At 37.9% G+C, this 21391-nt stretch overlaps 1 protein-coding gene across 4 annotated transcripts in view; it reads left to right on the forward strand.

The window, feature by feature from the left end:
* KRIT1 (KRIT1, ankyrin repeat containing) overlaps positions 1–21391 on the forward strand; it is a 44871-nt gene that overhangs the window by 3632 nt on the left and 19848 nt on the right. For 2 of the 4 annotated variants that reach the window (XM_027847881.1, XM_027847884.1), the window contains exons 2-11: positions 4441–4517; positions 6767–6870; positions 8133–8292; positions 11267–11359; positions 12626–12755; positions 13510–13753; positions 13954–14069; positions 14615–14758; positions 17043–17199; positions 17775–17882. In XM_027847881.1, the coding sequence (XP_027703682.1) occupies positions 6769–6870; positions 8133–8292; positions 11267–11359; positions 12626–12755; positions 13510–13753; positions 13954–14069; positions 14615–14758; positions 17043–17199; positions 17775–17882 (1254 nt within the window). In that variant the 5' untranslated portion in view covers positions 4441–4517; positions 6767–6768. Of the gene's footprint in view, positions 1–2213; positions 2288–4440; positions 4518–6766; positions 6871–8132; positions 8293–11266; positions 11360–12625; positions 12756–13509; positions 13754–13953; positions 14070–14614; positions 14759–17042; positions 17200–17774; positions 17883–21391 lie in introns of those variants that run through there. The other 2 variants (XM_027847882.1, XM_027847883.1) reach the window with 2 other exon arrangements.

Here is a 21391-nt window from a genome sequence, read left to right on the forward strand (position 1 = left end):
GAGCTTCCTAAAAAGTGCACATCTGACTCTGTCACACATACACACACACCACTCGATAAACTCTAGTGCCTCCTTTCATCTCCAGGATCAAATATAAAATTCTGTGGCATTCAAAGCTCTTTATAACCTGCCTTTCTGCCATCTCTCCAGTCTTCTTACACCTAATTAACACCTTCCCCCCCCCCCCCCCACACAAATACTCTTCAATCCAGAGATGTTGGCCTCTGCCCCATTCCTAGAACATTTCCTGTCCTGCTTCTGGCCATTTTCACTGGCTGTCCCCCATGCATGGAATGCTCTTCTGTGCCTCCTGGGTTCTCCATCTTGTTTTAAGACCCAGCTAAAAATCTTGCCATCTACAAGAAGCCTTTCCTGTGGCTTTCTAGTTCTAGTGCCTTCTCTCAATTGATTTTTACCAGTTTATCCTGTATACAGCTTGTTTGTACAGTTTTTTCATGCAGTCATTCCCATTAGACTGAGAGCTCCTAGGAAGCCTGGACTGCCCTTTTTTTGTATCACTAGCATTTAGCACAGTATCTGGCACATGGGAGGTGCTTAAAAAAATCTTAAGTCACGGACTCTGAGGCAGGGGTAAAGAAGGAGTGAATTCCAGTCATAGGGGAAGGCCATTGCAAAGGCGTGAAGACAGAAGATAGAAAGTCTGTGAGGAACAGAGAGAAAGCTATTTTGGTGGGATTGCTGAGTACAAGAGGAAGAGTAATGTTGGGCAGTTTTGGGCCAGCTTGTATAATGCTTTCAAAGCTAAATAGAAGAGTTTATATATTTTATCCCAGGCCACTGGACTCAATTAAAAGGGAGTCATATGGTCAGATATGTGTTTAAGGAAAATTACTTTAACAAGCAGTGTGTAGGATGGAATGGTGTGGTAAAAGAGTTGAGGGTGGGAGACCAGTTAGGAGGCTCGTTTTGGGAAGTGATTAGGGCCTGAACTAAGGGGGTGTGTGTGTGTGTGTGTGTGTGTGTGTCTGTGTGTGTGTGTGTGTCTGTGTGTGTGTGTGTGTGTGTGTGTGTGTTGGGAGACAGTTGGTAGATAGCCAAGATTGGCCCACTGGATTTGTGGGGTTTGGAAGAGTAAGCAGTGGAGAGCAATGACCACATTAGAGCTGGGGAGATTGGAAGGATATTGGTTACTTTCAACAAAAATAGGGAAGTTTGGAATATGGAAGGCTCTAGGGAGAAAGATAAAGGGTTCTGTTTTAGAAGTTAAATGTCTCTGGGATATTTGCATCATTGAAGTGTCTTCATTCAAATGTTTTGATAATGATAAAGATTGGTCTGAAGAGCCACACCTCAAGTCATGAGCATTGATCCTACTTGTCTGATTTCAGACTCTCTCCCCAATCAGGCATATTCCATTCTAATCAAGCCAAGAATCCTTAGTGTATAAGAAAAAAGGACCAAGTGGAAATAGCGTGAACAAGTGATTTTTTTTTCCATTTTCACTCCTGAACCCCTCATCTAGTCATCCTGATATGAAGTTTACCTAGTCATCAAAAGCTAAATATTACAAACCACAATCTTACCTTGCTCATTTCTTAGCCAGCCTCAGTATATACTCTCAAGATCTCTTACCAAATAAATTTCCGTCTTAACTAGAACTTTTTTTTTCATTTTCAGTTATCAGTACCTCTTATTCTCTTTTCCCTTATTTCTATCTCAACTTAATCATCCCATTTCCTTCTGTCCCAGGTAATTATGTTAGTACTTATTTTGTAACCTCTTGAAGATATTTCATTTTTAAAAATTTTGGGAAGTTGGGGACAATAATGTTGGCAGTTTTAAAAATCACATGTATTGCAGGCTTCACATATTTATCTTTTTTTTTTATCATGTTTGTGACTAGACTGTAGTTCATCTATGGAGCAGAACCCCTAGCTCTGTACATGCTTACTTAAACCAATTTGGAAACCGTAGGAATAGAAACATTTTGACAAACCAGTATGCATTTTCCTTGCTGATAGAATCACAGATCTACTGTTGAAAAAGACCTGAGGCCTTCTAGTGCCGCCTCCTCATTTTACAATCGCTTTGAATTGTGTTTGGAAACCTAAGACATCTCAGTTTGTTTCTAGACAGTTGCTAATGCTGCTAGTCAGAGTTTACATTGAACCTGGTGGAAAGTGCTTACCAGAAATTATTGTGGTTCCTTTTCGCTTGGCTTCAGGTCTTCAGCAGAAGTGGAGCGCCTTAAGGTTGCCGAGCTAGAGCTGTAAGGTGACTACTCCAGCCTTCTCTGAGGTCACTGACTCACTCAGCTATCATAGAGGTAGTTAAGTGTCACATGGGATTGAACACAGGTTCCCTGGCTCCAAATCAAGTGCATACCCTACCCTATCATGCTACAAATAAAATATATTTTGGTCAACATTTTTGCCAGTTACTTTCTAAAATTAATAATATTACAGATGAAACAAAGCTCAATGGGAAGGCTCATAGATTGGATACTAATAAGAGCTAACACTTATATTTAAACCACTTTACATATATTATCTTCTTTAATCCTAACAAAACCGATGCTATTACTACTATTATTTATTATTGGATGACAATATTGAAAAAAATCTCCACAGGCCAAGACAATGGCCCAAATCTAATTCCGTTAAATTTAATAAGGATGAACATACACTTGAGTGGATTTGACAATTGAATCAAGAAAATCAACTGCATAAGTACAGCATGTCTTTGACCAGATAAATTTATATGGAAAAGATCTGGAATCTTTAATGTATTTATAAGCTCACTATGACTCAGTGACATGGCAGCTAAACAAACTAATGTGCTCTTAGGCTGCATTAATACAGACCTAGTGGGGGGTGGGGGAGGGACAGCTAGGTGGCACGGTGGATAGAGCACCAGCCCTGAAGTCAGGAAGACCTGAGTTCAAATCCAGCCTAACTGTGTGACCCTGGGCAAGTCACTTAACCCCAATTGCCTAAAAAAAAAAAAATACAGTACCTAGTATCTAGAATTAGGGAAGGGATCATCCCATTGCCCTGGTAAGAACACCTTTGTATTATTGTTTATTTTCCTGGGCTCCACTTTCTAGAAGGAACAGGAGCTTGTAAACCTAAAGAAGAAATTTAAGAGGAATGTGACAGCTGTCTTGAAGTATTTGAGGGCCCTTGGGTAGAAGAGAAGGGAGAAAGAGAGGAAACTGCTCTGTAGAAGGAAGTCAAGCTGTTTGCATATGGAGTGACCACCTGGCTATGTTGGGCTGTCAGCCATCAAGCAGAGGAGGCCAGGCTACTTAGGAATATAGAATGGATTCTTAATCAAGAACCGATGCAGACTGACCAAAGAGGTCCCTTCCAAAATCCAGCCCTCTCCACTGATCTATTAAACAAATTCCCAGTGGTATAATCTTGTATTTGCCTTATTCTTCTAAAACAAAGGGAAAATACACTAATCATCCCTTTTGTATATACCTTAGCAGGACCTTTTCAAAGGACCTTCAGTAGGACTTTAATAGGGAATTTCAAAGTGCCTCAAATACTGTGATGAATGCAGTATCTATACCTAAATAACACTTAATTATTTGTTGTTATTATATAATGCAGAGAATTTATAAAGCATGATGTCTGCCTTCAGAGCCTCTTGTACCCTTTTAAGGTGATAGCCTGGTAAGCTCCATAGATTTCAAGTAATTGGCTGTCTAAGTAGAAAATAATTACAAGATTGAATATTAGGAAAGCAAAATGTGTCTCCTTCTTTGTCTACTTTGAGACACTTTGCTATATGGGGCACATAGGTTGCACAGGGGATAGAGTGCTTGACCTGGAATCAGGAAGACCTGTGTTCAAATCCCTTATTAGACACTTAATAAATATGTGATCCTAGAAAAGTCACTTAACCGCTGTCTGCCTCAGTTTCCTCATCTGCAAAATGGGGGTAATAATAGCACCTCAGGGTTATTGTGAGGATCAAATGAGATTTTTAACTTTTTTTTTTTGCTTTTTGGTGAGGCAGTCAGGGTTAAGTGACTTGCCCAAGGTCACACAGCTAGTGTCAAGTGTCTGAGGCCAAATTTGAACTCAGGTCTTCCTAACTCAAAGGCTGAAGCTCTATCTACTGTGCCACCTAGCTACCCCAATATCTCAAATGAACTTGGTTTTGCTTTATTTTGTTTTTTAAATTTTTTTGTGGGGGGTGGCAATCAGAGTTAAGTAACTTGCCCAGGAGATAATATTTGTAAAGCAATCTGTAGACCTTAAAGCACTATATAAATGTGCTATTATTATCCTTCATCTTTTTCTCAAAAAAGACCTTGTGTCTCTCCTAAGGTTTTACCAAATCCCTCTGTTCAAAATGTCCCTAAATCATTAAATAAGCTTAATTATGAAAAAATAAATTACAACAAAATCTTTTTTTAAATTGTGCTATTTTTTCCTCTGTATTTTAAAGTTTATTTAATGCCACTAGGTACTGGATTGAGGGTCCCAGAAAGAACTATACCTGCTACCTCCCACTAAGAACAAGTAAAGCCTGGATGCTGTAAGGTAAAATTTAAGTCTGATGAAGTTCCTTTGTAGTTAGATGAATTACCATATGACCTACATTATTGTGAGTTTCCAATGAAGAGAAATATTAGTCTAAAACGTAGTCAAGAGTTTGTTTTTCTTTTTTGGGGTTTTGGTTTTTTTTTGTTTTTTTTTTGGTTTAAAAGTTAGTATTTCCAAAACCTGTACTGTGAAACCTTTTGGAGCGTGAAATTTGGTATTGGTTAGAAGGTCAGAGTTATGGCTGCTTCTGAGGTAAAGAGAAGCAAATGAAATTTTGCGATAAAATAGAAATTAAAGCCATTTTTATATTCAAAAATTGTTGCATGGTAGTTCTGAAAATCGATATTTTAGAGGGCGAATCACAAGCATTGAAATTTTTTCCTGGCACATCGTATGGAATGCAGTTTGGGAAGTGTTCTAAAGTGATGTTCTTGGTCAGCAATGATAAATTAATGTAAATTTCTCCTCTTTTACTGTATTAAAAGTTGCTTCTAGAAGTAAACTATTTCTGTGGCAGTAGTTGTGACTGTCTTCACTCATTTGGCATTTTTAAAAAAATCAACAGGTTTTGTATTTGTATGAGTAATGCCTGGAAGTATAATACTATTTTAAGACATTTTCTGTCATGTAAATAGGAAAGAAGAGAGAAGCAAAACTTTTTTCCATAAATCATTTTGAGTGGGAATCTTCCCCAAGACGGCAGGCAATCTGATATAGGTTAGACATGCACAATCATATTAAACATATTTCTGTTGAGGTCTAGGGGTTCTGGGACCCTGAAATTCAAGGGCAAGTGAAGAAGGTCCTTCCTGAAATGAATTTGACCCAAGCCAAGGTTTATTAGCTGTCTTGAAATGGGTGGGCGCTATTGTGACACTTGCTTTGACAAGCAGACCAGACTGAGCCTGAGTGATTTAATGGGGGCAAGATGGACACTTCTATGCAGTGGTCAAGAAGTGGTCAATAGCTTGGGTGACTGGGAGGTAACAGATAATAACCTGGAAGGGCCAGGTGCCACCAAGCAAATGCCAGGGACCTGGGCCACTCAGAAGAAGTCTAGATGAAATTAAGGAGTGATGGTCTAGGGTGGGGCCAGGTGCAGACAATGACAGCTGGTCTGGGTTACAGAGAATTGGAGATTGAGGCAGGTTCAAAGTCACAATGCAAGGACAGTTGATAGGATTGCCAGAGCCATGTGGAAAAGTTCATAGAAAGTTGGGGGGAAAGGGGTTTCCCAGGGCCCATATTCCGACATTTCCACTGTGCCTTTCTTTAGCAGCTGTCAACCGTGCTCATTGTACTCCCTTTCCACTAGTTTTTTTTCATTGCCTAAGAAACCAATTTAGTTAAATTTAACAAACGTCTATTAAGCTGTTACTATAAGCAAACCACTATGCTTTGTTGGGAATGCAAAGCCAGACAACAGTCCTTTCCTTCAAAGAGCTTGTATTTGGTTTTAGCTTACATTCTATTGCTACTAGTTTATATTTTAACTTAAAATTGTATTTAAAATAAGTATAAAGAAGCTTCATGCATCTTACCTATAAACAAAATACATTGGATTTATTTTGTGGATTTAGTGACATCTATTTTGTCCATTGGGGTCTTTTTTACTTCCTGGTTCTCAGCTGTGTTCTAGATGGTTGTCTATGTTATTATTTTTTTAAATGTTAAATATTCCAGGATAAGTATTGCCATATTAAAACTCGCTAGCTAATGCTAATACCAGCTATATAGTTTACTGTTTTCAAATGCATAGTTCATCTCTTTGATTTTTAAAAAAAAAAAAGGCAGAAAATACAATTAATTCACTAATGTCAGTATATCCAGAAATTCAATCTAAATAAATTCCAAAGGACCTGTGAGAACTTCCATTAATATGTTCATGTATACCTTACACATGAGGAAACTAAACCACAAAGAAAGTAATTTAACCTTAATCTTAATTTATTGAATAATAGGAGCATAATCTTAGTTTAGTATTTAGCTTACTGAATTATGTTGCCTGTTCACGCCTCTTACATACTATGTATTCCGATTCTGTGAGTTTTATAAAATAGAATGCAAAAATTATTGAAAAAATAATGAAGATATGAATATTAATAAGAATCAATGCTTGGAAAATGTGTTAGGTATTTTGTTTTACCTTACTATCAATTTTGTGGTTTCCTGTTTATTTCAATCTCTCAGAAGTTGTGGGTTTTGATTTTTATGGGGGTTTTTTGTTTGTTTGTTTTTTAATGAAGCTATGGGAAATCCAGAGAATATAGAAGATGCATATGTTGCTGTCATTCGTCCAAAGAACACTGCCAGTCTCAATTCTCGGGAATATCGAGCTAAATCATATGAAGTAAGAGACTGACATTTAAAGTGTGCTATTTTCTATGTCCTTGTTACCAGTTATAATTCTGTTTTGCTGTTTGTTTAAAGCAGTTTTTAATCTTTACTTAACAATTGATGCAATTCAAATAGGGTGGTCAGTGAGAAGCCCATTATCTCAAGTATTTAAAGCCACTTTAGGAGACTCTGAGATTCTTGTAATCTGGTCAAGGAAATACCCCAATTAACTGGGGCCCCTCCACCCTGGACAAATGAGCTGAATAATGGAATAATGTCACAAAACTGTGAACTACCCCACCCCTTACCTACAAGTCCATGATTACCTCACCTTCCTGTCCATCTTTCTGTCCCTGGTTATCTCATCTCTCTGCCCATAGCAGGTTTTCCTCTATAAGAATCCCCAGCCTCTCCTGACTAGTTGGCGGCTCCCTTAATCTGGTCCCCTTTAAGCAACCATCTTTCTTGGGGCAAGGGAGGCTGCTTCCCTTAGGGGGTTGCCACCCCTCCCCTTAAGCTGTGTCTCCCTTAAGGGGTGAAAGAGCCTCCTTGGTGTGTTGTGTTATCTACAATAAATGCCTTTACTTGATTTGGAGACAGCCTGAGTGATTTCTTTCTAGACGACTTTGCACCCCAACATTGTGGGTGCCCCTGAACCTCAACAACTACATTATTTTGTAAATTTTTGTAATGAAATACACTTAGGTAGACTGGTAAGGAGGGCAAACTTCATTACAACAGAAATGTCATCTTTCTTTAGAATGGATTTCAAAATCTCATTAGAAAGTTGAATCCTAGACTTCAGTCCAACTTTCCTCTCTATTATTTAATTTACATGATTTATTTCCAAATAACATAACATTTCGGGCATCTATGATTGAGTACTTCCTCTAGCAGAGCAATTCACAACTCCTGTATGTCTTCTTACATGGTCTTCATGTTTTGCTAGGGTAAAAAATAATTTGATTACTTGGCAGCCGGCTTTTAATAAATCTTTCCAAACTTAGCTGCATTAGTTCTCAATAACATTCTTGGGTCCATATTCGAAATGGTGATCATGATAGCACTTGCCAGAGGTCTCTCTGTACTGGGAGAGTCTCTAAAAATCAAGGATCACCTCCATATCAGGTGAAGCATTGGAATAGGGTTTTAGTTGTTCTGGGTATAGTTAACTAAAACCCATTAGATCAATATTACCTGGGTTCTGTGTGGACTTCTATGATGATATTAATCTATTTTTTTTCTTTTCCATACTTTCCTTTATGTTTTTATAAGATTTTGTTGCTTGAAGTTCCCATTGAAGGACAAAAGAAAAAAAGAAAGAAAGTTTTACTGGAAACTAAACTTCAGGGAAGTGGTGACATAACACAAAGCATTTTGGATTATGTAGTAGAAACTACCAAACCAATTTCTCCTGCCAATCAGGGTATCAAAGGTAAGAAAGAACCTTGTCTTGTGTGCGATGTACTCAAAACATTAATGTCAAGAAACCAATATATAACTTAAAACTTTTGCCATTTTCCCTCCTATTCAGAAATGCCTAAAAAGTTTAAAAAAGAAAAAAAAAGCAAGGAGGAAGACAAAGCTGCTTTGAGAACCTTCTTGGCTTTGTCATTAAACAAAAATTGTGAAATGCTGAGTATTTAGGTTATTTGGTACAAACTTCATACTCTACTGAAAGAAGGGAGAGAAATGGAGTAAAGCACTTACAATAACAATTCAGTTCAATTAAATACCTGTTAAGCATCTAGGATATTCCATTTGAGGACATTCTAGCAGAGTCTCTAAAGCAAAAAAGTACCTGAGAAGAGTGAGTGAGGAATTGCCCTGGGGGTAGTCCTGTAACCTTAAAGAGGTGAATACCGGAGCTATGATTGGCATTATAATCAGGGAGACTTGGTAATCAACTGGATGGGAGAGATGAAGGGAGGGCAAGGCTCCAGAATAATGCTAAGGTTTTAAACATGGGAAATTGACTAATGGATCCATAGGATTGAGGGTCATTGGAAAGAACACAGGCTCACAAGTCAGAACACCTGGGCACAGAGCCTGGCTTGGCTGTACCTTGGGCCAGTCACTTCCCTGGGATGTCTGTTTTCTCATCCATTAAAAAAGTAAAAAAAAGGGCAGTTAGAATATGTCATCCCTAAGGTTCTTCTCAGTTCTAAATCTGTGATTAGAGATTATAGGAATGTTCCACATAAAATTGTCTTGAAAACATTATTTTACAATAATCCTGTTGGCCGTATCATAACCAACCTCATCCTAACATCACAAAATGCTGCTGTCCTCTCATTTGGTCATTGCCCAAGGCCAAATCATATGGTTCTCAATGATTTGAATTAAAGCTTGAGCCCTAGTAGTGTGGAGTGCTTATTGTTACCATATTAGTTAGCATATGTGCATAAATCATCCTCCTGTGGAACCAGCTGCTCCCTGTAATATTTCACCTTGTTTTCACTGTCAACAGCTGATGACATTTGGCAGAATATGTCCTTATTTACTAAGACAGGAAAATATGTTAATATATTTTAGAAAGATGCCATTTGCTGAATGACCCAGTCATTCAGAACTTTATCAAAATATAGAATGACTATTAGTAATACAGCTGATTCCACAAACCACACACTGAATTACCTTATAGTTATAATTCTATAATACATATTTACAATGTATATAATTACAATGCCCAAAATGGCATTTAAAAGAAGTGTCATAGCTGTATTATAGGCAGCAATTGAAGAGGGAAGATCAAGCCTGAGAGCCAGGCCAGGCCATATTAATGTTGTAAAAAAGTGGTCACAACAGGGAAGTCCACTTTAGTTTTGAAAGATAAGGCCCACTGGCACTATGAGTCCAAAAGAAGAAGCAGAGTACTTGGCCAAAGCTGAAGAAACAAACCCTCAGGTGCTTTTTGTCCAGCTAGGTAAACAGATGTTAATGTTAAAAAGTTGGAAATAAAGGGGAGGCAGTTACCAGCTGAAACAGAATCGAAGGCTAAGGTTCAGACTCCAGGTTATCATACTGGGCTTGAGGATATTGGCAGAGTTCAAATGGGAACTGAGAGACTATAAAACAGAATCTAGAAAGACTGTGAACAGAGGCTCTCCGTCTAGTACAGTTCAGCAAATCCATGTGACAGTGAAACCAGAGTCGACCAGAACTGCCTGCCAGCTGCTCTGCTTTTAGTCATCATTTCCTCATTTTAAGTAATCTAGTCTGCAGAGCATGTAATGCTTTCTGATGTGACAGGGCTCTACAAATCCCTGTGGCTGGTGAATCTACAGCATAGTGAGGTCCTTTGGGGAGTTCTCAGACTTCTAATGAAGTGGCTACCATATACCATTTGATTTTATTTTCTAGCACATATTTCCTGGCCTAAAATAATTAGTGTTATTTTTAAGATTTTAAAAAAAAACTTAAAATATTTTTATAAGATTTTTTTTAAAATTCAGGACTGAATTCTTATTGCATTAAAATGAGAATAATTCAGGGAAATGATAAAATGGATATCACTTTTTTTTAAAAGAATAGCAGAGGCAGTCCTTGTTTTATTTCCTTAGAATTGTATTAGAAATATCTTTATCCTCTCTTGTATTTTGTTAAATTTTCTATTTTGCAAAATACTTAGGTCATTTTTAAGTAAGAATATACTATAATTGCTCATATCTGATGCATATATTTATCCACATGTCCTTATCAAGAAACCTTTTATGCTGCATCAGTGCCACAAGCTCTTTTCTTGAGATGAGGAAATTTGTTATAGGGAAAATGGAAGGTTCGTTTAAAGCAGCAGTGTCCCAGCCCGCAGTCTCCCGCCACACACACACACACACACACACACACACACACACACACACACCCCCCAAAAATAAAAGGAGTCTGAAGGCTGAGGTCCGGAAGGAAGACATTATATAGAAGAGGAGATTCAGCCACCCAGCATTATAGTCAAAGGCTGATTGCATGACGCCGCTTCTTCCAGCCAACACTCTGTATTCACCTCCTCCATAGGCAGGCTGTTAAGGCTTCAAAGTGTTTACACCTTGAAACACAGGAGCATCCCTGATACCCGGCCTGAATAGCAATGTCCTGATAAACAGCTACCCCATTCCCTAAGTGGATCAAGGTTACTACCTTGCTCCACATATCAAATTCTCCTGCTGAAGAATCAGGCTGTGGCCCTGAACTAGCTGGGTTCATTATCTCTATTATGAATATCCTTCATTGTTGTAGTAATGTAGTGTTTTGTCAGTTCTGTTGTTGCAGATTTAAGAGTTGACTGTACCCTGCTAATTGGATTTTTCTTTAAAGTTGGGTCCTATTTTGTCCATAAATGTTTTAATGCTCAAGATTTATTAAATTGAATAATTTAGGTCTTTTTATACTGGTTGCATTTTTTATATGTTAAGGAAAACGAGTGGTATTGATGAAGAAATTTCCTCTTGATGGAGAGAAAGTGGGCAGAGAGGCATCTTTATTTATTGTTCCATCAGTTGTCAAAGGTACAGTTTTGTTTTGAATCCATATAAGCTGTAGATACTAAATTAATGTGCACTGAAAAATTGGTATGAATGTTAATGATGATGATGCTTATAGTCTAAAAACATACACATCAAAGAAAACAATCAGTTCTAGTATCAGTTTAGAGAAAGTAATGGATAATCGAAATGAAATTTAGGACATGTTTTATTCTTTATTCTTCTTTTAAAATGTGGGATAGAAAGGTAACCCAAAGAAAAGGCAGCGTAGGAGTTAGTTTTTAACAGCAGTCAATTCATAAGCAAGAACTTTTCTTACAGGGAGACAGGAGAGAAGCAGGTACATATTTATCAGTCAACAGGATATGGTGACCATCTGCTTGATATGTGTAGCAATGAGAAGAACACGGTCCTAAAAGGAAAACTGTGACCTGACAAAAATCGATGGCCGTAACTAAAAACTGTGAAAAATGTGTTTTGAATCCAGGCTTAATTAGAGATTGGTTTGTACAGAGCTAACCTGTGTTGGGCCTGACAGTGGTAGCTTGAAAGGCAGCCTAACATAATGACTAGAAACTGGCCTTAGAGTCAGAAAATCCTGGGTTTAAGTCTCACTTCTTATACACACTGGTTTTGTGAAGACACTTTATCTCTCAGGGTCCCCCACAAATCCGTGGGACTAAATTGCAAATCAATGCTGATTTGCTTTTGGGAGAGAGAATTTCTTCACCACGCATTCTGTATACCAGTGAAATCACAGGTCTCAACCAGAAAAACCATTATTGGGACATTAGCCCATTCTGGTCTTCCTGGGTACTGTCCTTAGGAAGTGGAGTGTAGCTTCTCTCTTTCACCCAGAGTTAATGTTTGGCCTTTATCGTATTTAAGAGGGGGCAGCCAGGTGGCGAAGTAGATAGAGCGTAGGCCCTGAAGTCAGGAGGACCTGAGTTCAAATCGGGGCTTAGACCAAACACTTGACACTTACTAGCTGTGTGACCGTGGGCAAGTCACTTAACCCAAATTACCTAAAAAAAAAGAAATAAAAATAATTTAAAAAATCATGTTTAAGAGATGGTAGAAGATCCCAAGAGTAAGAATGTTTCCAAACCATTGAGCCAGAGTTAACAAATTGTCCAGGTTTCTTTGTAAATAATATTGTATTCATTTGAGGAATGACTTGCTGTTTTGATATATACCTTGCAATTTTAACGAAGTGTTATTTTAAAATGAAGAATTTATGTAACTAAGTCTTTCATGAGAGTCTGATTACTTTTTTCATCCCTTTTTTAGATAATACTAAATATTCATATAGTCCAGGATGTCCAGTTTTCTACTGTTTACAAGACATCATGCGAGTCTGTAGTGAATCCAGCACTCATTTTGCTGCTCTTACAGCAAGAATGTTAATTGCCCTGGATAAGTAAGAAATGTCATTAGAAAAAAATTTCAAGTTACATAAAATGTTCTCAGAATATTCTTCAAACATGAAAAAAAACTGTACCTTATAGCCAGCTTTTGAGAGTACCATGGTAATGTAACGTGCTATTTTGTATATATGTTTCTGAATTCTCTTAAGTTGTTGATTGGTACCAGTAGAGAGAGTTCCCTCACCAGGAATTCCCCACACAAATGTAATCACAGGTCCGGACACAGACACAAAAATGTTTTAGACAAATCTCAGTACAGATTTTATGGGTTTGCAGCAGATTGTCTCAATTCTTCAAAATGATGACAAGGAACACAGTCCTTTAGATGGATCAGTGGCCTAGGTGGCATGCTACTGTGGGGCAGGTTTGATAATAGTCTACTAGGGAACAAATCACTTAACCCCTACACCATTAATTTTCCATTAGTGAAATAAGGCTGCCACCCACTGACGCTACAGTGATGTTATGGAGATTAACATAATGAAAGTTACAAAGTACACCCTACTTTTTAAAAAAAGGTTTTATTATCACTAATGTAAAGATAGAATATTAAAAAGAGGTGTGTTATTGTGTGCCTTAAGCAACACAAAACCAAAGTAAATTACTTAACTAGTAACAATAATCAAGACCTCCATCAAGGCAGTTTGAGTATATGTTGTTTCAGGGTTGTCCTGTAAGTAGAATATTGACTTGTTCATCTTCACTGCTGAACAAGGACTGCTATGGTTTGTCCTTCCTATTTTTCAGGTGGTTGGATGAGCGACACGCACAATCTCATTTCATTCCAGCTTTATTCCGACCTTCTCCTCTTGAGCGGATAAAAACTAATGTCATCAACCCAGCATATGCCACTGAACCCAGCCAGACAGAAAACTCACTTCATATGGGCTATAGTGCATTAGAAATAAAAAGTAAGATGTTAGCCTTGGAAAAAGCAGATACTTGTATCTATAACCCTTTGTTTGGGTCAGATCTTCAGTATACAAACAGGGTAAGTAAGCATTTGAAAGAATCTCCACTTCTATTTTCAAAAGCAGTTGAACGGTGTCCATAAGTGCCCATTTGTTTTTCTCTGTAAAACCTTAATATGAGTTATGCACATCAGAATAACAGGTATTAGTGCTTGTTTTATTTGAGGATTTTATCACTTATATAGTTCAAATTTCTGGTTCTTTTCCCCTGCTTTACCAGGTAGATAAAGTGGTAATAAATCCATACTTTGGCCTTGGAGCTCCAGATTATTCAAAGATTCAGATTCCTAAGCAAGAAAAATGGCAGAGAAGCATGAGCAGTGTTACAGAAGACAAGTACTGTTTTGCTTTTATTCTACTTTCCCTCTTTTTCTACAACCCAGTGCTAGAATTACTGTTTAAAGTTCAGTACACACAAATAGTATAATCTATCCTCCACTGAAGTCCTCTGATCCCTTGCTGGGGAATAGAAGTGACCTTGGGTTCTTGAATCCTATGTCCATGAAGGACAAGCTGGGGCAGGTTCTACCAAGCTAGAAAAGCTTTGAGTCTGGGCCTCATGATGAATTTTGTCACCTAAAGACTAGCCCAACTTGTTGGTCACAAGGTGCCATTTCCACATACCCCCCACCCTTCCCCCCAACCAATCTTGAAGACTGCCATGTCGTAGAAGAGCTGCAGTCTGCATCAGTGAAAGGAAGCACTCACACCCATTAAATCATGATATATAAAATATTAATGAATTTTCACATAGAAACAGTCATTCTTCTGCTTAAGCTTAAAACTGATATTTAATGTCTGTTAGTATACTGAGTATTCAGTTATGCCCACTTTTTTGTTTTAAAGTACATTTTGAATTGCGTTTCTTTTATCATTATTAGAGAACATCAATGGGTAGACGATTTTCCTCTTCATCGAAGTGCCTGCGAAGGAGATTCAGAATTGTTAAACCGGCTTCTCAATGATAGTTTTTCAGTAAACCAGTTAGATAATGACCACTGGGCACCTATTCATTATGCATGCTGGTAAATCTCTTTCTTTAAAAATATTGTTATATTCTACTTTTTTATGATTATTGTGATTTCAGTGTTATTTAAATTGTAATTATTTAATGTTTCTTTCATTTCTGCAATGTCCTAGTACTCTGTGTAATGATTTAAAAAATCAAAAGATACCAGTCACTACCTTGAGGAATTGATGTTTGCACAGTGTTCCCATGTACTTAGTATATTTGATACTGTAACCAGTTGACAGTAATTAGTGTTGGAATATTAGTAGGTACCTGTATAACAGGAAGAGAAGATGGACTGGTCACATGGCCAGAACAGAGGATGACAAGTAGGTAGCCAGAATACTCCCCTGACACTTTGGATGTGAGGAAAGGGGAAGGACTTCCTAGGGTCAACTTTGGAAAGTGCACAGACAAGCGTCTCGCAGGATAGACAGGATTGATGGATTGCAATCTTCATCACTGGAGAAAACTCCCAAATAGGTGAGATTGCAAATCTGTTAGAATATTTATAAGGCCTTTCTGCAAGTTGCTGAGTATACAAAGATTAAAAAAAAAATAGCACAAGTCTTTGCCTTCAGAAACTTTTAATTTTACCAGGGAAAGAAGGATGAGATGTGGTGGGAAAGGATATGACTAGTACCTCAAATAAGCTAATACAAGGTAGAGAGTGATGGGGGAAAGAATGAGATTCAAATAAAATGTCCTATGTAAAGGCAAGAGAGAAAATACTTTGGGCTGTGTTAGATAAAGTAATAGGTAGCCCCTGAATCAAATCTAGATGGAAGATAAAGATTGTACGAAGCAGAGATGAGGAGGAATCACGCTCCAGGGATGACGTATGCCCCGTTCAGGTACAGAGACGCAGGAGCACATCAGGCTCAGTTCAACTGGTCATCAGCTTTTACCAGAATCTGGCTAGAGTGCATAGAGTAGAGTAATATGAAGGCTGGAGAGACATTTTAGTCAGATCATGGAGGATCTTAAAAACCAGGTGAAGGGAGTGTGTTTTATCTAAAGGTAATAGGAAACCCCTCAAACGAATGTGGGCTTGACATGGTCAGAACTGCACCTTAGGAAGATTATTCTGGTAGCTTTGTAAAGTATGGATTGAGGAAGTGTCTACTACCTAGGAAATCAGGGAAAAAGCACTAGCTTTTCAGTCTTCTCTTTGACTCTTCATTTTCACCGGAGTGGTTTGCTTCTTTACCCTGACCATTTACATCCATCCCTTTCTTTACTGCCTGTCCAGTTTCTACACTGTTTGAAAGACTCAGACTCATTTCTCCCTTTTCCTGTAAAATGTTGCCAGACCTTAGCTTAAAATGCTCTCTCCCTCATTTGAACTCCTATATTATTTTTTGTGCTGTCTTGTAACATTTCCTATGCTGTTGTATTGGGTTGTTAATTAAGCCTTGTATAGCTTATTTTTTATCATGTTTGTATCTTATTTCCTCATCTACATTGTAAACTCCATTAGAGAAAGGACCACACATACCTTATATCTCTTTGTCTGTTCTACAGGATTTAAAAGTATCTTGCATTAATAGACACCTAATGAATATTTATTGATTTGATTTTTATTTTTACTTCATTTCCTTCATTAATCTAATTTGTTGATCCTAGTTTACATCAGATTATTGGGGTCATGTGAACATTCTTCATGAGCTTCTTTTCTTCAGATTATTTTGCAGTTATTGAATTGGGCCCTTAATTTTTTATTCACTTGAATTGCCTCATTTAAAAATTCAGATATATTTATTTATCTGTACCTTCTAAGTGAGCAACTAGGTGGTTCAGTGGCTAGAGTGCTGGTCCTGGAATCTTCCTGAGGTCACATCTGGCCTCAGACACTTGCAAGCTGTGTGACCCTGGGCAAGTCACTTAACCATTTGCCTCACTTCTGTAAAATGAGCTGGAGAAGGAAATGGCAAACTACTCCAGTATCCTTGCCGAGAAAACCCCCGATGGGGTCACCAAGAGTCAGACGTGACTGATCAACAACATAGGCAGGCACCTTCTTATACTTTATTTTACTTTGTATTTCACCCCACTTCCACTCCCCCTCAGTTTGTATTGGAAGGTATGTCTTCTCCCAGTTCATCAGAAATAGAAACACTCAGCTTGAACCAGAACTACTCTGAAGAAACCCCTAGCCACCATACGCATTTACGTCAATGTCTTAATCCCTTGTTATATGTCCTAGAAAACCTTAGCGATCTTTGGAATATTGTCTAAAAATAGGATTAAAAAATAAATCACAGGTGATTATTTTAGTTAATAAGTTCTGTTTTCTGTAGGTATGGAAAAGTTGAGGCCACTCGCATGTTGTTAGAAAAAGGAAAGTGTAATCCAAACCTCTTAAATGGACAGCTTAGTTCTCCCCTTCATTTTGCTGCTGGAGGAGGACATGTTGAAATAGTGCAAATCCTTCTAAACCATCCAGAAGTGGACAGAGTAAGTTCTTTCACTTTTTAAAAATAGTGATTACACAAGTAATAATACCACAATTTTCAATTGTAGCCTTTCCAAGAGTCTCACATTGAGAAGTATTCATCATTTTATGCATGTAGATGAAAACAATTCATATTTACGTGCACATTTTGCCTTTGTACTTAAGAATGTAACCAATATCCTAGTAATTTCATATAAAATGTTCCTTCTGCTTCTAGGATGCATATTAATATTTCTTAAGAGAAAAATAAAATAACTTTTGTAAAGCATTGGTTGTATCTATAATCAGAAAACAGTAAACACTGAATGAAGTTTTTGAACATTAGTCATTGACTGTATTTAACATACCTAAAGTACTGATTACTTCAAAAAACTTCATAAGTGACAGACTGAAGACTGAAGAACATAGTGTAGTAAACAGTAGCTATGAATTAGGGCACAACAATGCTGTCCTACCGTTGTATTATTGAGAATCAAAGTTTAAGGTTTTGGAGAAACTCTAGGGATCATTAATCAGCTTTCTGCTCAGAAATAGCATGATGCTTGTAATTCCCTTTTTTTTTTCCTCTTATTTGCAGCACATTATTGACCAACAAGGAAGGTCTCCTTTAAATGTCTGTGAAGAAAACAAACAGAATGACTGGGAAGAGACGGCAAAACTGTTGAAGGAAGCCATAAACAAACCGGTAGGAGTTGTCTTTTTAAATAGATTTGACCTGTTGAATGTTTTTGGGGTGTGTGTGTGTGTGGTTGGTTGTTTTGGGGTTTTTTTTGCTTTTTGGTGAGGCAGTCGGGGTTAAGTGACTTGCCCCAGGGAGTGTCAAGTGTCTGAGGCCAGATTTGAACTCAGGTCCTCCTGACTGCAAGGCCAGAGCTCTATCCACTGCACCACCTAGCTGCCCCTGTGAATGTTTTTAAGTTCATCTCTTACTTATGAGTCTTTGACAAGGTAGCACAGATTATTGATGGCAAGTCATTGAATGTGCAAGTTCCAGGTCTGAGGCAAGGGACCAGATATTATTGCTGGGTGATTAGAATTTACATGTTAGTAAACACTCATTAAATTACTCTGATGACTCCATATTTGTGATTTTTCTAGCTATACTGACATTTACTTTTACTTTGCGAATACTTTCTTTCCATTTGATAGGACAAATCAAAAATATAAAATTTGTAAGAAGAATGTTCAAAATACTTAAAATATTTTTATTTTTTTGGTAGAGTTAACGTTATTTTTAGGTAGCGTTAACCACTTCAGAGGCTTCAAAGATTTATGTTTTCATTAAAGCCAAACCTACTCCTTAAGATTTCTACTAAGGAATACTATGTTAAAACTATCTCAAGTTACTGCATGTGCTTGAAAGTTATATATTAAATCTTTTAAAAATTCGCATTTTCATTCAGGGTAGCTTACCACTCATAGATAGACAAATTAGGTTTCATTGCATTTAGTTGTTTCTTAGAATGATCAATAGGTTTTCATTTGTCCCTTTTGCGTGGTTCTGGATTTTTGTTGTTCAGTTGTTTCGATTACGTGTGACTCTTCGTGACCCCATTTGGGGTTTTCTTGCTGTTTACTTTTCCAGCTTATTTGACAGATGAGGAACCTGAGGCAGACAGGGTTAAGTGACTTGCCTAGGGTCACACAGCTCATAGGTGTCTAAGGTAGAATTTGAACTCATGAAGACAAGTCTTCCTGACTCCAGGCCCATCACTGTATTCCCTGTGCCACTTAGCTGCCCCTTCTAGATACATATTGCTGTTTAATGTATTATTTCACTGAAAGGACTGAAATTTATTGTGATTTGAATTTACAGTGTTTCTCAAGCACTTAGAGAATCTATAATTTTTCCATTGTAGGTATTCTCTCCAGCAATATAGATCACAGATCTTCTCCTACTTTGAGTTACTCTCCTACTTAAGAGTTTCTGGGGAGGAAGGGGGAGAAAAATTTTAAACTCAAAAGCATATGGAAGTGATTGTTGATAAATCAAAATAAGTTAATAAAAAAAAAAAGAAAAAAAGTTTCTGGGGCTGGTAAATCCATCACCCTATGAGGAGGGGATTGGTACCGTTATCCTACGTGATCTGACACGGCCTGTGAGCCTCAGAATAGGCACAGCACAACGTTGGGCAGACACTCTAAGCTTTTGTATCTTGGTAGGACTTCTCATAACATAGGCTTTGCTGGTGTAGCTTTTAAGAACATAGGGTCACTTCCACACCACAATAAGGTAACAACTGAAGGAAACTTAGATATTCATAAGAATAATGTTGATATTAGACTTTTATGTCAAAATAAACCATTTGAAAAACTATAGAGAATAATTTTCGAAAGAAAACCCATATTCAAATTGTTATATTAAGCATTATCAACCCAGTCTTTCTCTGTTATCAAGCAACAAGGATCTGTTGAGTGTCTTCTCTGTGCCTTGCATTTTGCTGGTGTGTTTAAGGATTCAGAAGAATAAAATGTGACCCCTGCCCAAGCCATCTAGGAAAACATGGCTAACATATGAGAGGCATAGCAAGTAATGTGAGGCAGTATATAGTCGGATGCACAGTGCCCATAGTGGAGATTTCTAATTACTTAGACCTTGGACTGAACCTAGTTACATCCCATTGGGTAGGGATCATTCTGTAAGCTTTGAGAGGCAGAATTTGAACGCGTAGTTTCTACCTCAAAGAATTTATAATACTCTGTCCGTACCCAAATATAGACTTTCCCCGAAGATGCAGCATTATTTTTTACCACAAATACATCACTAACTTGACTTGTTAGTTACAGCATACCTTGAATTTGTAGTGGGTGGCTGGAGCTCAGCCTTGTGACTTTTCTCCAGTAACTCTGAGCAGCCTAGAGCAACAGAAGGGCTTAGTATCTGGATCGAAAGGACCCTGATTCAAATCCTGGATGAGTCCCAAGATCTTACCAGGGCTTGGATTGAATCCAGCTTGATCTGTGGTTCTCTGCTTAGAGTGTCAGAAGGTCGAGGGGACAAGGGATGTCCATGTAGTATAGCTAGTGGTAAATTAAAGGGATACCAGTGTTTGACCTTTGCACCCTTGGGACTTCTCCTATAGTTGCCACATGCCAACCATCTTTCTTGTTGTCCATTTTCTTCTGACCTTCCCAGCATGTGGTAGGAGTATTGTGTGGCCACACTTGACTTTCTTCCTTCTGGCTCACTTACAAACTGTTGTTTCTTCAGGGCCTCAGTCTTTCCTACCCATAGTCTTCCCCAAGAATGCTCAGCATTTCTGGCTGTGGATGCCTTTTCTAGGAGTTTTTCCTTGTAGCCATCTGAAAATTTTGTACACTTTGTTTCCACTCAACCCTAGATTCTTTAATCTTCCTTTCACAATCTTTCTTGTTTGTAAATATCTTTTACATAGGATTTGTTTGAACATGTTTCTGTATTTGCAACATAGTATAATATACCTTAATTTGTCAGATGACAGACATTAATTCTCTGAGTACATAGTACAAGTCAGGGCCAGGGAGAAATGGAGAGGTCACTGTTAGGATTACAGCAAACTCCTGTTTCTAGCACAATTTGAGCTAGTTCTGTGTTATCAGTCTGTGATACTACATACATTATGTTTGCTAAGGGAAGGGAGAAGCATTTTTATCCATAATGAGATCTCCTGTCTCCTTCCTCCCTACCCCCAGCTCTCCCGGCCACGTTTATGGCATGGGGAGGGAGCCTGGGTTCCTGGGCACTTGCTAATGAGGCTTTACAGTTCACATTACATGCTTACAAGTGTTGGGTTTTTCTTTTTGTCAGTGGGGAGGAGGGAGGAAAAGAAAACTCTTGTTATATAAAAAAAAAAATTAATTCTTTGAGATACATAATGTCACTGCCCCATAATATCTACTCTCAGTGTCACTCAGTCACATTAAATCCTGAGAAAAGAGAAGAGGACAGAGTGGGGAAACTGCCAGAGGAAACAAATACTGGCAACCCTCATCTTTTACAATTCTCTTCAATGTGCCTTTTGAGTACACTCAACATTGCTTAGTTTCTCATGTGCTTGGCTTTTACTCATTCAAATTTGCTTTTTGCATCTGCCATCTAGTGGCAAAAGGGATGATTAAAAGGGATTTGTATTTTTTGTTTTGGGTTTTGCTCTTCTGGGAAGGAGGGAGTGAAACGACTGTGAAAAGACAAAAGATATCAGTAAACTGCATTTT

This window comes from Vombatus ursinus, unplaced genomic scaffold (assembly GCF_900497805.2).
Source record: "Vombatus ursinus unplaced genomic scaffold, bare-nosed wombat genome assembly UNPS02005459.1, whole genome shotgun sequence".
Classification (NCBI taxonomy): Eukaryota; Metazoa; Chordata; class Mammalia; order Diprotodontia; family Vombatidae; genus Vombatus; species Vombatus ursinus.